Source organism: Hemicordylus capensis, chromosome 5, assembly GCF_027244095.1.
Source record: "Hemicordylus capensis ecotype Gifberg chromosome 5, rHemCap1.1.pri, whole genome shotgun sequence".
Classification (NCBI taxonomy): Eukaryota; Metazoa; Chordata; class Lepidosauria; order Squamata; family Cordylidae; genus Hemicordylus; species Hemicordylus capensis.
Genome location: NC_069661.1, coordinates 134,863,706 through 134,877,354, shown reverse-complemented (window position 1 = coordinate 134,877,354; position 13,649 = coordinate 134,863,706). Strand labels below are relative to the sequence as shown.

At 47.0% G+C, this 13,649-nt stretch overlaps 1 protein-coding gene across 2 annotated transcripts in view; it reads right to left on the bottom strand.

The window, feature by feature from the left end:
• SULT4A1 (sulfotransferase family 4A member 1) overlaps positions 1-13,649 on the bottom strand; it is a 60,378-nt gene that overhangs the window by 28,319 nt on the left and 18,410 nt on the right. For both annotated transcript variants that reach the window (XM_053255965.1, XM_053255964.1), the window contains exons 3-4: positions 6,602-6,682; positions 6,373-6,499 (exon numbers count right to left, since the gene is read on the bottom strand). In XM_053255965.1, the coding sequence (XP_053111940.1) occupies positions 6,373-6,499; positions 6,602-6,682 (208 nt within the window). The remainder of the gene's footprint in view (positions 1-6,372; positions 6,500-6,601; positions 6,683-13,649) is intronic.

Here is a 13,649-nt window from a genome sequence, read left to right as displayed (position 1 = left end):
TTTATGCTATAGAAACAACACAAAAAGAGCATCCGACCGCCTGGTATCCTTAGTGTGTCAGATGTAGGAACGCAAGGCACGACAGACATCTAGCTTATGCTAGAGCTTTTCTTTGCAATGAGAAGGGTTGGGGCAGAAGGAGGGCAGGACGACATCCTGGGAGCGATGAAAAACTGTATTAACCTTCAGCAAAAAGGTAGCGTCCAATTGCAGAATAGCCTCATCAGGCTGGAAGACGCACAGTTCTTTGAAGACCGAGAGAGCCTCTAGTTCTGAAACTCTGTGGGCTGATGTGATGGCCATCAGGAAAAGGGTCTTATATGATAGAATTTTCAGAGGGATGGAACTCAGGGGCTCAAAGGGTATTAAGGTAAGGGGATTCAGCACCTTGTTGAGTCTCTATGAGGGGAAATGAGGCACCAGCAGAGGAGCCAAATTGGAAGCTCCCCTGGGAAAATGAGATATGTGCGGGTGCAAAGACTGCTTTCCCAGATCTTAGATATCCAGAACCGAAGCCAAGGTGGAGACTTGCTTCTTCCAGGTGGATGGTTTTAAATGTAACTCCAGACCGGATTGGAGGAAAGCCAGGACTTCAGGAACCCCTGCAGCAATGGGGTTGATGCTTTTCCTATGGGCCCATCTGGAGAATGCTGCCCACGTGGCCTGAGTAGCCGGGCAGTGAGATGAGTAGCCGGGCAGTGAGAGGCTAGCATGGTGTCCAGAACCAGGTGCGAATATCCTTCACTGCCTAGCTTGTTGTGCTCAATCTCCAGGCACAAAGTTGGAGCCACCTGGGTGAAGAATGGGCACTTGCAACAGAAGGTCCGGGCAAAGTGGAGACCAAAGTGGAGGGGAGACCAACATGTTGACTAAATCCATGAACCACGCCCGTCTTGACCAGTGGGGGGCAATGAGTATAATCTCCATTCTCTGTAGACACAGCTTCCTGACAACCTTTGGAAGAATAGATGGGGGGGATGTTTAACGCAACCCCTTGGGCCATGGCGATATGAGAGCGTCCGTGGCTTCCACCTGCTGGGTCAGGAACCGTGAGATGAATCTTGGCACTTGGGTATTGAGAGGAGATGCGAAGAGATCTACTAGAGGAGTGCCCAGACGCTCTGAGACCTGAGAATGTAATCTCCATTCCGAGGGATCAACTGATTGACAGCTTAGCCAATCTGTTGCCAGTTGTCCACTCCGCTTAAATGTTCTGCGGTTAAGAACAGGAGATGTCTTTCAGCTCAGGCGAAGAGGAGGTCAGATTCCTTCATTAGGCCCTTGGAATGAGTGCCCCCCTGGCAACTGATATGGGCCTTAGTAGTGGTATTGTCTGTCCTGAGGACATGTTTGCCCTGGATCAAATTCTGAAAATGTAGAAGGGCTAGTCTGGCTGCCCTAAGCTCCATTCGGTTGATGTTCCACTTCCTTTCTGATGCTGACCAGAATACTTGTGCTGGGCTATCCTTGCAGACTGCTCCCCAGCCCGTGATCAGGATCCTCTATGGTTCAGTGAACGGCAGACTCTTCTCTAGTGCCATGGAGATGCACCAAAGGAAGGAATTATTGACCCAGCTTAAGAGGGGTACTGGGATATGAGTCACCGCCATAATGGCTTCCTGGAATGGAAGGAGAAGCCATTGAAGGGGCAGGGAATGCCACCTGGCCCAGGGGGTACATTCCATGGCAGTGACCATCAGCCCTAGAATCTGGGTTAACAGCATCAGGTCCACTGACGTGGCCTGAAGTAGGGGAGAAATGGCAGATGTTATCTTGGTCTTTCTTTCCGTAGGAAGTGTCACCATCGCTGAAATGGTGTGAAACACCACCCCTAAGTGTTGACGCGACTGTGAGGGGAGTAGGTGACTTTTGTCCAGATTCACAATGAAGCCATGATCCTTGAGACACTTCAGGGTGAGCTGCATGTGGTCTTGAGCCACTGGGAAGGATGAAGTCCTGATAAGAAGGTCATCTAGACACGGATAGATGCACACCCTCTGGAGGCGGAGGTGGGCTGTGAGGGCTGCCATAATCTTCGTGAATACCCATGGGGCCAAGGCTAGGCTGAACAGGAGAGCCTGATATTGATAATGGCGGTTGTTGTAGAAGAAGTGGAGGAATTTCCTGTGATCCAGAAGGATAGGGATATGGAGGTATGCTTCTGAAGGATCCACCAACGCGAGGATGTCGTTCTCAAGAACTGCCTGCTTGATGGACTGTAGGGTCTCCATTCTGAATTTCCTCTTCTTGATGAACCTGTTGAGACATCTGAGATTTAGAACCGCCCTCCAGGACCTGTCCTTCTTGGGACCTAGGAATAGTAGCGAGTAAATGCCTGAACATCCTAGCATCCAAGGAATGGGCTTGATCGCCTGAGTCTGAAGAAGATGTTGGATCGCCTCTGTCATCAGGAGATGTTTTTCTATCCACCAGGAGTGGGGGGTAACAAAGAAGAAATAGCGAGGAATGAGAGACAGATCCAGGGAATAGCTATTGGATACCGTGTCCGATACCCATCGATCCCGGGTTGTGGACAGCCACGTGAGGGCGAAGTGCTGAAGCCTGACCCCTATGGGCAGGTAGTCATTGTTGTTTATTATAGTGAGCAGTCATGTGAGGGGCTCTATTGCCCTGTGGTCTGGAAGACCCCCTGCCTCATGGCCTCCACTAGGTACCTACCAGCACCTCTGAAGTTGGTTTGCCAGACATCTCCTGTGCAAAAGGAAGGTGAGTTGTAAAATTGTCTTTGGGTATGAAAGGAGCTGCCTGGGTTGCGAAAACCCCTGTGGTAGTCTTTTCTGGTGGTAGGCATAGCCTTCTTTTTATCCTTGGTCTCCACCGGAACCGGGTCTAAGGAAGGGCCAAAAAGGTTAGTACCCATGTAAGAGGAGGCTGTTAATGCGATCTTAGATTTAGAATCAACTTGCCACCCCTTGAGCTATAGTGACCTGAGCAAAACTACCCCAGAGACCAAGGCTCTCGAGGCCTGTTGTACACAGTTGGAGTCAGCCATGAAGGCTGCAGCCTTAGCCATTTTATTAATCCCTGTCTTAATTTGGAATTTCTTGGAGGCACTAAAGGTGCCAGATGCTTAGCCCATAAAATGGAAGCCCTGGCAAAAATGGAGTTAGCAGTGGCTGCCCTAATCACTGTGGAAGAGGCCTCATGGGCCTTTTTTGGCAACACATCACACTTTTTGTCCTCTGCAGACCTTAGCTGTTCCTGACTCTCAATATTTAGAAGAGTCCAGGTACCATCTGGAAAATGTGTGGATCCAGCCTTTACCTTTGAGGTAAAGCAAAGAAGTTACCTCAGGAGATAAGATATAGTGTTTCCTAGGCTAGGATCCAAAGGGCCTGCAGGATGCTAGGTTTTGCCATTCTGCCAGCCTCACCTGTTTAAACAAAGTTGGAAAAGGCACAGAAGTTGAAAGATCTGAAGAGGAAGGGAATACATTCTGATCTAATTCTGAAGGTGGCGCTATATCTGCTGGAGATACGTCATTAATTGCCCGCTTAGCTTTGAATAAGAGGACATCAAAATCAGAAGATGTAAAAAAAAGGCACGTGCAAATGGGTGCCACAGGAGTGGTGTCATCCTCTGAAAGCTCACCCTCTTCTCTATCAGAGTTCTTATGCAAAGGCATGTGTGACTCAGGGTCTGATTCAGGAGCAGGCTGAATGAGGGGAATGGGAGGGGCTGAGCAGGGAGGCTAGGAGTAGACTGACTTTAGATGGCAACACTGGGCCTGCTGGGACAGCTGGTTGGGAAGGTACCCTGAGTTCTCTAGGGTATTTGGTAGGCCTCTGCTCAGTGTCTGAGGCAGACGATGACTTTGGAAGCCGCCTCTTGTGTCTAAGCCTAGGTGGCTTAGGGGCAAAATGCCCATGCTCCATTAGGGGTATCGCCTCCCTCCTAGGGATGGAATCTGGGGAAGATGAGAACTATCTGTTAGGCCACAAAGGCCGACTGGGACAGCCAGAGGCCTCAGGGGGGGGAGGTGGGAAGATTGTGAGGGAGTTGGAGGAGCCTGTAATTGGGGTTGGGCAATAAGAGGCAGGCACTCCCTGGCAAAGAAATCCTTCAGCCATGTAGCCACATTGGGAGGGAAGGGGGGGTCAGTTCCATGGAAGGGGGAGAGGGATTACCTGAAGGCCCCCCGGCCTGTGCGGTCTGTGCAGCATTGTCCTGAGTGGCATCCCCCTGTTCCTCTGAGCCCACAGGCTCCTTAGGTGCTCCACTCTTTGTCGGCCGGTTGGGATGGTGTGTGGGGGGACTACACAGACCAGCCAGTTCCCCCTCAGCAACAACCACAGAGAAAGTACTCACAGACACCAATGAATCACCCACCGGGAGTTGGTCGTCCTTCCCCTTCTTAGCCCTCTGCTCCTTACTGTGCATTTTGGACTGTTTGCAAACAGCTTGTATGAGCAGCAGCTGACTGAGGCGCACCAAATCCGAAAGCTTTTTAGGCTTTTTGAACTTGCCACCATTCCCCTCCTTATTGTGCCTACTCCTCTTGGCCACCTTGCAAGGTGACACGAGGAGGATCGGCACAGGTGCCTCCACCGGGGCAGGAATGGCTATGGCCGAAAAGAGGGCTGCCAATGTGGACAGTAAAGGCTGCATCGGTTCTCTTATCTGATCAGGGGCAAAAGACCCCTCCGAGAGAGATCCTCCAAGAAGCTCCTTGGTGCGGGCAAGCTCCATCACGGAGATAGCATGCCCAGTTAAGCCCGAAAAAGAAACAGTAAAAATGAAAGTAAATTTGCCAATCAGCCAAATCTATAAAATAAAAAACTAATTTGGATGTTTATAAAATAAAAGAAATAGCCTAAGGCAGTTTCCTTCCTGCCCTTGCACACTTGCAGTCAGAGATTAGGAAAAAGTTCTGATAGGAAAAAAGTCAAGTTCCAACAGAGCAAACACTCTCAGCGTATGAGCCTAGAGCAGACAGGACCGGAACTGGGGATGGTGCCCTCTGGCGAGAGGAACTACCATTTGATTCTTTCCGGCCTGTCTCGAGCATGCTTAGTGACTAATCCCCATACTGATGAGCTCCAGTACAGGGGGTGAGGGGGTGGGGGGAAGACTACAAAGCCTAAGAGCACCCATGTCATTCGTGGTTCCAATGAAAAAGAGGAAAAAACATCCTTTAAAAAGCCAAGCCACAGAAGACGGTTGCATGCTTCCTTACAGTGGAAAGTGAAGCAGAAGGATAGAAGCCTTTCTCCTGGCCTGTGCTCATCATAAGAGCTTTAAGGGTGGGGGTGAGTTGGGGAACGAGCAATGGCCAAAGTAAAATTTAGAGAATCTGAAAGGCTCACCTCAAAGCACAGCAGGTCCCCTCAAAGTGCAGCTGAAGGGAACCAAGGGTAATAGAGAATCCTTTGGAAGTTCCAAAAGGCTGCTTAACACCGGCCTAGAAATTTATTTTACTAACAAATACATATGATGGACTGAGATTCATCATCGTTAATACACAAGTGATGGAGCTCCATGGCTAAACTAATGTAAGGTAAAGTGTGCTGTCAAGTCAGTTTCGACTCCTGGAGCCCACAGAGCTCTGTGGTTGTCTTTGGTAGAACACAAGAGGGGTTTACTATCGCCTCCGCCCGTGCAGTATGAGATGCCTTTCAGCATCTTCCTATATCGCTGCTGCCTGATATAGGTGTTTCCCATAGTCTGGGAAACATTAGGAAGGGGGTTGAAAATAAAATGGCTAGTATTATAATGCCCTTACACTAAACAATGGTGCAGCCACACCTGGAGTATAGCCTGGGAACAGTTCCCATAGTCTGGGAAACATACCAGCAGGGATTCGAAATGGCAACATTCTGCTTGTTAGTCAAGCAATTCCCCACTGCACCACTTAAGGTGAGCTACAGCAGAATAAATCCAGACCAAGCTGGTGCATTGTGCCTCTCAAATGAGACCACATTGCAACAAAATTAAGTGTGCTTAATCCTGCTGAAATTAATGGCCTGAAACACACCACTTTGGTCCACTGGCCTTTGGTCCACAGGCATCAGCTTAATGTGGCAAAGTGGGCAGGTGCCCCTCCCTTCCACCATGCACTGGAAATAATGGTCCTAGTTTGTACTCTCTCCCCCTGCCCACTTTTTAAGAAGAAGAATCTAGTTTGAGCTCTCATGCACAGGGATTTCTTCATAGAGCATCTATCTCAACACCCTAGTATATGAAAGAGGGGAGAGAACCTGCCTGCATCTCCACCAAATAAAGACTGACAGCAATGGGTAACTATCTGAATCGAGACTTTAAAAGCATTACTACCTGGTTACTAATAAGTGATGCAAAACAGAATTAAAACATTTAAAGTACTGCCATGGAGAAAGGGTTAAAGTCTCTTACACTTGTCATTTATAAATCTTCGACAGAACTCTTGAAATGTTCCTCTGTAGCTCATGGTTCGTAGGGAGCGGTGAAACTGGTAATAAGATACTACCAGGTCTTTGGGATTGCGAGCCATATATATTACCTAAGAACATAAAAATAACCATCTCTTTTAGCAATTTTTTTAAATTCCCTATTTCAAAAAACATGCAGACCATAAATAAAGCAAAGCTAATGTAATTCTTACCTTGGAATCACCACTGTGTAGATCTGAAGGCAAAAAACGATATGGTAGGTGACTTTTGATGAGGCGAGGAGATGTAAGTTCCTGAGTATAAAATGGACAAAAAGAAAAAATAATACACAATACAAGGTTTTACATATAGTACATTATTTTAATAATCTTTAAAACAACTGAGCAAGGGAGGACCATCATTATTCTATTGTTATTACATGTGGGATGGGGGGCAGTGTTTAAGCTAAGAAACAGTGAGGTCATTCTCACAATCGGGTGGAGTGGGGCGGCACCAGCGAGCAGGCTGCAAAAGCCCACCTTCTTCGCAGACAATCACCAAGGACTGTCTAGACACGCACATTGTGTGCTGACAGTCTGCCGCTGCCCCGCCCGCTGGTGCTGACACACAATCAAGTAAATGAGGCTAAGGGAGTGCTTGCTCCCTTAACCCCATTTAAAAGGCAGGCTCTTTAGGTGGGTTTGCCACCAAGGCACCACTGGGAGCCGGTCAGCTCCCATGGGTTCTCATAGGGACCAAAGCAAGGGCTTAGCTGCCCTAGCCCAGACTTTGCTGCCCATGAGAAGAGCCTCAGTGTTTGCTAAGGCCATCCAGGAGAAATTTGAATTGGGAACTTTCTAGCTCATGGCTAATGTTCTTAAGCTCTATACTACATCAATTTTGCAAGTAGTTTGATGGACACTCAGGGGCGGAGCCACCATTGGGCGAAAGGGTTCAAAGAACCCAAGCCGCCAATGGCGAGAAGCCGCCGAGAGAGCCCCGCCCTGTGTGGCTCGGGCTCCATAGGAGCCCACAGCGAACTCCCCCCCTCCCACGCCCGGGCCGCCGAGAGCCCAGGCAAACTTTTTGCCAAGTATTTCAGGCAGCTCCGACTGCCTAATAGAACGTTTTCCCCTTCCTCTCCCTCTCTGGAGGGAGAGAGAGGGGAAAACATCCTCTTAGGCAGCCGACCCTGCCTGAAATGATGCTCTGAGGGCTCGTTCAGGCTCTCGGCAACCCAGGCCACACACCCTTGTCATGTGACTTTGTCATGTGCAAGGGGGCGTGGCCTGGGCTGCCGAGAGCCCAGACGAGCTCTCGGAGCATCATTTCAGGCAGGGTCGGCTGCCTAATAGGACGTTTCCCCCCCTCTCTCCCTCCAGAGAGGGAGAGGAAGGGAAAAACGTTCTATTAGGCAGTCGGAGCTGCCTGAAATACTTGGCAAAAAGTTTGCCCGGGCTCTCGGCGGCCCGGGCGTGGGAGGGGGGGAGTTCGCTGTGGGCTCCTATGGAGCCCGAGCCATGCCCCGTTCACGTGACATCACGCGCACGGGCATTTCGGAAGGGGCCGCCGAGTGGGGCTGGACACAGGCTGCCGCTTGGCTGGCTCCGTGCCTGTGGACACTGCTTGCTAAAATGTCACAGTAAATCTTTTTAATTCATCTTCCCTCCACTGGTTTCAGTATTAAATCCATAATGCTTAAAATGTTCAGACATTGTGAATTTGAGTCTATGATAGGCAACTGAAGCAGTACATGTGAATCAGTTCTGTTGCAGAATGATTCCTTGATTTATAAGGAATTAAACAAGAGGCTTAACTTTAGTTGCAGAAACATCTTAACTACTTATTATTTCTTAATTATTTCTTAACACTAGTTAACAAGGTAACAGTCACTTCTGTAAGAGTGGGAGAGCAAAACCAACCAAACTGATAAATCAACCAATTAATAGGACTGACTCCACCCTAAGGAGCCAACATAGACACATACACAGAGGTAAGTATGCCTTAGGCAAGAAGAGAGACAGTGCTTAGTTACACAGTAAAATTCCAACATGTTCCACATTACTCTGGTAATATCTGTAAACATATCATTCCATCCAACAGCAGAAGTGCTGGCTGCCAGGGAGGGGATGTGACTGCACTGGAAGTAACTAACTATAGATTCCAATGTAGTGGCAGGCACTCAACTGCATGGAATTGGATTCTATGCCACTTTGGTAATATATATAATGTGTGTAGTCTGTATTTTTCAATAGAAAATAGAAAATATAAGAAAAGGAAAAGTATTACTCTATGACGTCAGAACCAAGGTGTTCAAAATCTGACAATACATAATTACTTATATACAGCTTAATAAACACATCAAATTATTGCCTTTATTCTCTTATCCATACACTGTCAGTTTATATAGCCATCAATGCATATTCCCACACATTTTCCATCCATTCAGAAACAGGAGGTTTCCGGTTTCCTAGAGGAGAGCTGGTCTTGTGGTAGCAAGCATGACTTGTCCACAGAGCTAAGCAGGGTCTGCCCTGGTTGCATATGAATGGGAGACTTGATGTGTGAGCACTGTAAGATATTCCCCTCAGGGGATGAAGCTGCTCTGGGAAGAGCAGAAGGTTTCAAGTTCCCTCCCTGGCTTCTCTAAGCTAGGGCTGAGAGAGATTCCTGCCTGCAACCTTGGAGAAGCTGCTGCCAGTCTGTGATACAATACTGAGCTAGATAGACCAATGGTCTAACTCAGTAAATGGCAGTTTCCTATGTTCCTATGAGGTACAATCAGCACCCTTCAAGATTTTGCATCTTGCATTTTTGGTTGCATTTTGCAACCACTCTGGCATCTGTGACCAGAAGCCTGCAGGAGATAGAAGAGGAGGAACAACATCTGCTCCTAGGCAGACCCCAGGGTGAGGGACTGGGTGCCTGCCTGTTTGCTTCTCCTTCTGCACCCCTGTTTGCTATCTGCTCCCCAGGACTGGGCTGCTATGAGTGAGGCTTTGCAGGACTGGGGCCCAGCGGGTGACTTGGCAGTTTCCTGGACCCCATGTGCCTAGAGCTGCCTGCTCAGGGCTATATAGGGTGCTGCCACAGTAACTCCATCCCTTGCCTGACATGGTTTATACTATCTGGCTGGGGGATTGTTGTAGGAGGCCTGGTAGAGATCATAAATGCTTCTCTGAGAGAGGAAAGGATGCCTGCTTCTTAAGGAAGCAATTATTAGACCACTTCTGAAGAAGCCTGCCTTGGATCCCTCAGAGTTGAGTAACTACAGGCCTGTCTCCAACCTTCTGTGGTTGAACAAGGTAACTGAGAGGGTCATGGCCTCCCAGCTCCAGACAGTCTTGGAGGAAACTGATTATCTAGACCCATTTCAGACTTTCGGGCAGGCTATGGAGTGGAGTGTGCCTTGGTTGGCCTGATGGATGATCTCCAATTGGGAACTGACAGAGGAAGTGTGACTCTGTTGGTCCTTCTGGACCTCTTGGCAGCTTTCAGTACTATTGACCATAGTATCCTTCTGGAGCGTCTGAGAGGGTTGGGAGTGGGAGGCACTGCTTTGCAGTGGTTCCGCTCCTATCTTTTGGGCAGGTTCCAGATGGTATCCCTTGAAGACTGCTGTTCTTCAAAATCTAAACTTTTGTATGGTGTCCCTCAGGGCTCCGTATTGTCTCCGATGTTGTTTAACATCTACATGAAATCGCTGGGAGAGATCATCATTGGTGCAGGGTGCTATCAGTATGCTGATGACACCCAAATCTATTTCTCCATGTCAACCTCATTGGGAGAAGGCATAACCTCCCTAAATGCCTGCCTGGAAGTAGTGATGGGCTACATGAGGGATAACAAACTGAGACTGAATACAGATAAGACAGAGGTACTTATTGTGCACTGTCAAAATTCGGGAGATGATTTTGATCTGCCTGTTCTGGATGGGGTCACACTTCCCCAGAAGAAACAGGTACGCAGTCTGGGTGTCTTCTGGACACAAAACTCTCCCTGGTAACCCAGGTTGAGGCAATGGCCCGAGGTGCCTTCTATCAGCTTTGGCTGATACGCCAGCTGCTACCATTTCTTGAGATAAACGACCTCAGAACAGTGGTACATATGCTGGTAACCTGAAGACTGGATGACTGTAATGTGCTCTATGTGGGGCTGCCTTTGTATGTAGTCTGGAAACTACAGCTGGTTCAGAATGCGGCAGCCAGGTTGGTCTCTGGGTCGTCTCAGAGAGACCATATTACTCAGCTAGCTACACTGGCTACCGATAAGTTTCCAGGGCTGGTTATAACCTACAAAGCCCTAAAGGGCTTGGGCCCTGGGTATTTAAGAGAACACCTTATTCGTCATGAACCCTACTGCGTATTGAGATCATCAGGAGAGGTCTGTCTGCAGTTGCCACCGGCTCGTCTGGTGGCTAATCGGGGACAGGCCTTCTCAGCTGCTGCCCCAACGCTTTGGAATGCTTTGGAACTTCACCATCTCTGACAATCTTTAAAGACACATTTGTTCACCTAGGCTTTTAATTAAATACCGTTTTAATAGTTTTAACATTGTTTTAAAATATTATTTTAAGGTTTTAAATTGTTGTGATGTTTTAACTTTTTGCTATCATTTATTTTAACCAATATTTTAATTTCTCTGTCATTTATCTGTTTTAATTAATGTTTTAACTTTTCTGTTTTGGGTTGTAAACCGTCCAGAGACGTAAATTTTGGGTGGTATAAAAATACGTTAATTAATTAATTAATTAATTAAAATCGAATCCTCTAATACTTTAATTTCTCCCAAAACATTTCTTATCTGTGGAGTATTTCTACCATGTACAGTAATCCCTCGACCTACGAACTACTCGACATCCGATGTTTTCGAGTTACGAGCGACAAAAAAGACCGGAAGTAGTTGCCGGTTTAGATTCAGCTTACTAGACCTACGAATTTTTAGATGCGGTTTCCTCGACTTACGAATGTTTCCAGACTTCCGTGGCGCGCTCTTCGACTTACGAAAATTTCGACCTCCGAACGTGCGTTCGGAATGGATTAATTACGTAAGTCGAGGGACCACTGTATAGTAACACACTTAACTTGGATTTGGGGATTTCTAGCATAAACGGCTGTAGGCATTTATTCATTTTATTTATCATGACCAGTGTTATATATCATCTTCACATAATTTTAAAGCAGTTTTCTCATAGAATCATATTTAGTGAGATTTTATGACCAAGTTTTCTCATAAGATTGTTGGTCTCTATATCCTGTGCCACTTTATCATCAATTCTATTCTGGTTCAGAAATATGCTTGAGTAATAAGAACCTAAGAACAGCCTGCTGGATCAGGCCCAAAGCCTATCTAGTCCATCCTGTTGCACAAAGTGACCCACCAAATGCCTCTATGGAGCCCACAGGCTAGAGGTATGTGCGTGCCCTCTCTCCTGCTGTTGCTCCCTACAACTGGTATTGAGAGGCATTGTGCCTCTGAGGCTGGAGGTGGCCCACAATCACCAGACTAGTAGCCATTGATAGATCCATGAATTTGAAATGACTAGTAGCCATTGATAGATCCATTAATCCCTTTTAAAGCCATACAAACTGGTGGCCATCACCACATCCCATGGCAAAGAATTCCATAGATCTCTCTCCTGGTCAGTCACCAACAGCTCAGAGCTCATCAGCGTATATGTGGAGTTGGGGTTTTTCACCCCAATATGCATCACTTTACACTTGCTTACACTGAGACTGCATTTGCCATTTTGTCACCCACTCCCCCAGTTTGGACATATCTTTTTGCAGCTCCTCACAATCTGTTGTTGATTTCACTATCCTAAATAGTTTAGTGTCATCTACAAATTTGGCCACTTCACTGCTTACCCCAACTTCTAGATCATTTATGAATAAATTAAAAAGCACTGGTCCCAGTACAGATCCCGGGGGGACCCCACTTCTTACTTCCCTATTGCGAAAACTGTCAACTAAACCTGTAAAGCTGAATTCTGGAAAGGAGGAGTCAGTGCTGTGAAGACAGATGCAAAGAACTCATTCAGCTACTCTGAAATTTCCTTATCCTCCTTAATAATCCCTTTCACACCCTCATCATCTAGATTCTAATGGGCCTACCGCCTCCCAGGCAGGTTTAATAATAATGTATATAAGAACATAAGAACATTTCTGCTGGATCAGGCCCAAGGTCCATCTAGTCAAACATCCTCTTTCACACAGTGGCCCACCAGATGCCTCTGAGAAGCCAATAGGCAAGAGGTGAGGGCATACCCTCTCTCCTGCTGTTGCTCCTCTACAACTGGTATTCAGAAGCATCTTGCCTTTGAGGCTGGAGGTGGCCCACCAGACTAATAGCCATTGATAAGACCTGTCTTCCATGAATCTGTCCAAGCCCCTTTTAATGTCATTCAAACTGTGATCTGATTCAGCAAAGAATTTCTTGGAAAGAACTTCCTCACATACAATAACATGCAGTATGTCAGCTTGGCCTTACTTTCAATGTTTGGATCCACCTATATGTGTGAGCAGGCTTTTTCTCATTTGAATCATATCAAAGGCAATTTGTGCTCAAGATTGACAGTAGAGCATCTGCCTGCATGCATAAAACTGAATTTGACTAGCTATGATATAAACTACTTAATGGACCAGGAGAGGGATCTTGGGGTCATGGTGGACAACTCATTGAAAGTGTTGACTCAATGTGCGGCAACTGTAAAAAAGGCCAATTCTATGCTAGGGATCATTAGGAAGGGGATTGAAAATAAAACTGCTAAAATTATAATACCCTTATACAAAACCATGGTGCGGCCACACCTGGAGTACTGCGTACAATTCTGGTCACCACATCTAAAAAAGGACATTGTAGAACTGGAAAAGGTGCAGAAGAGGGCAACCAAGATGATCAAAGGCCTAGAGCACCTTTCTTATGAGGCTAGGCTACAACACCTGGGGCTCTTAAGTTTAGAAAAAAGACGACTGCGTGGAGACATGATAGAGGTCTATAAAATCATGCATGGTGTGGAGAAAGTGGATAGAAAGAAATTCTTCTCCCTCTCATATAACACTAGAACCAGGGGTCATCCCATGAAATTGATTGCCAGGAAATCTAGGACCAGCAAACGGAAGTACTTTTTCACACAATACATAATCAACTTGTGGAATTCTCTGCCACGAGATGTGGTGACACCCAACAAGCTGGATGGCTTTAAGAAGGGTTTAGATAACTTCATGGAGGAGAGATCTATTGACGGCTACTTGTCGGAGGGCTGTAGGTCACCTCCAGCCT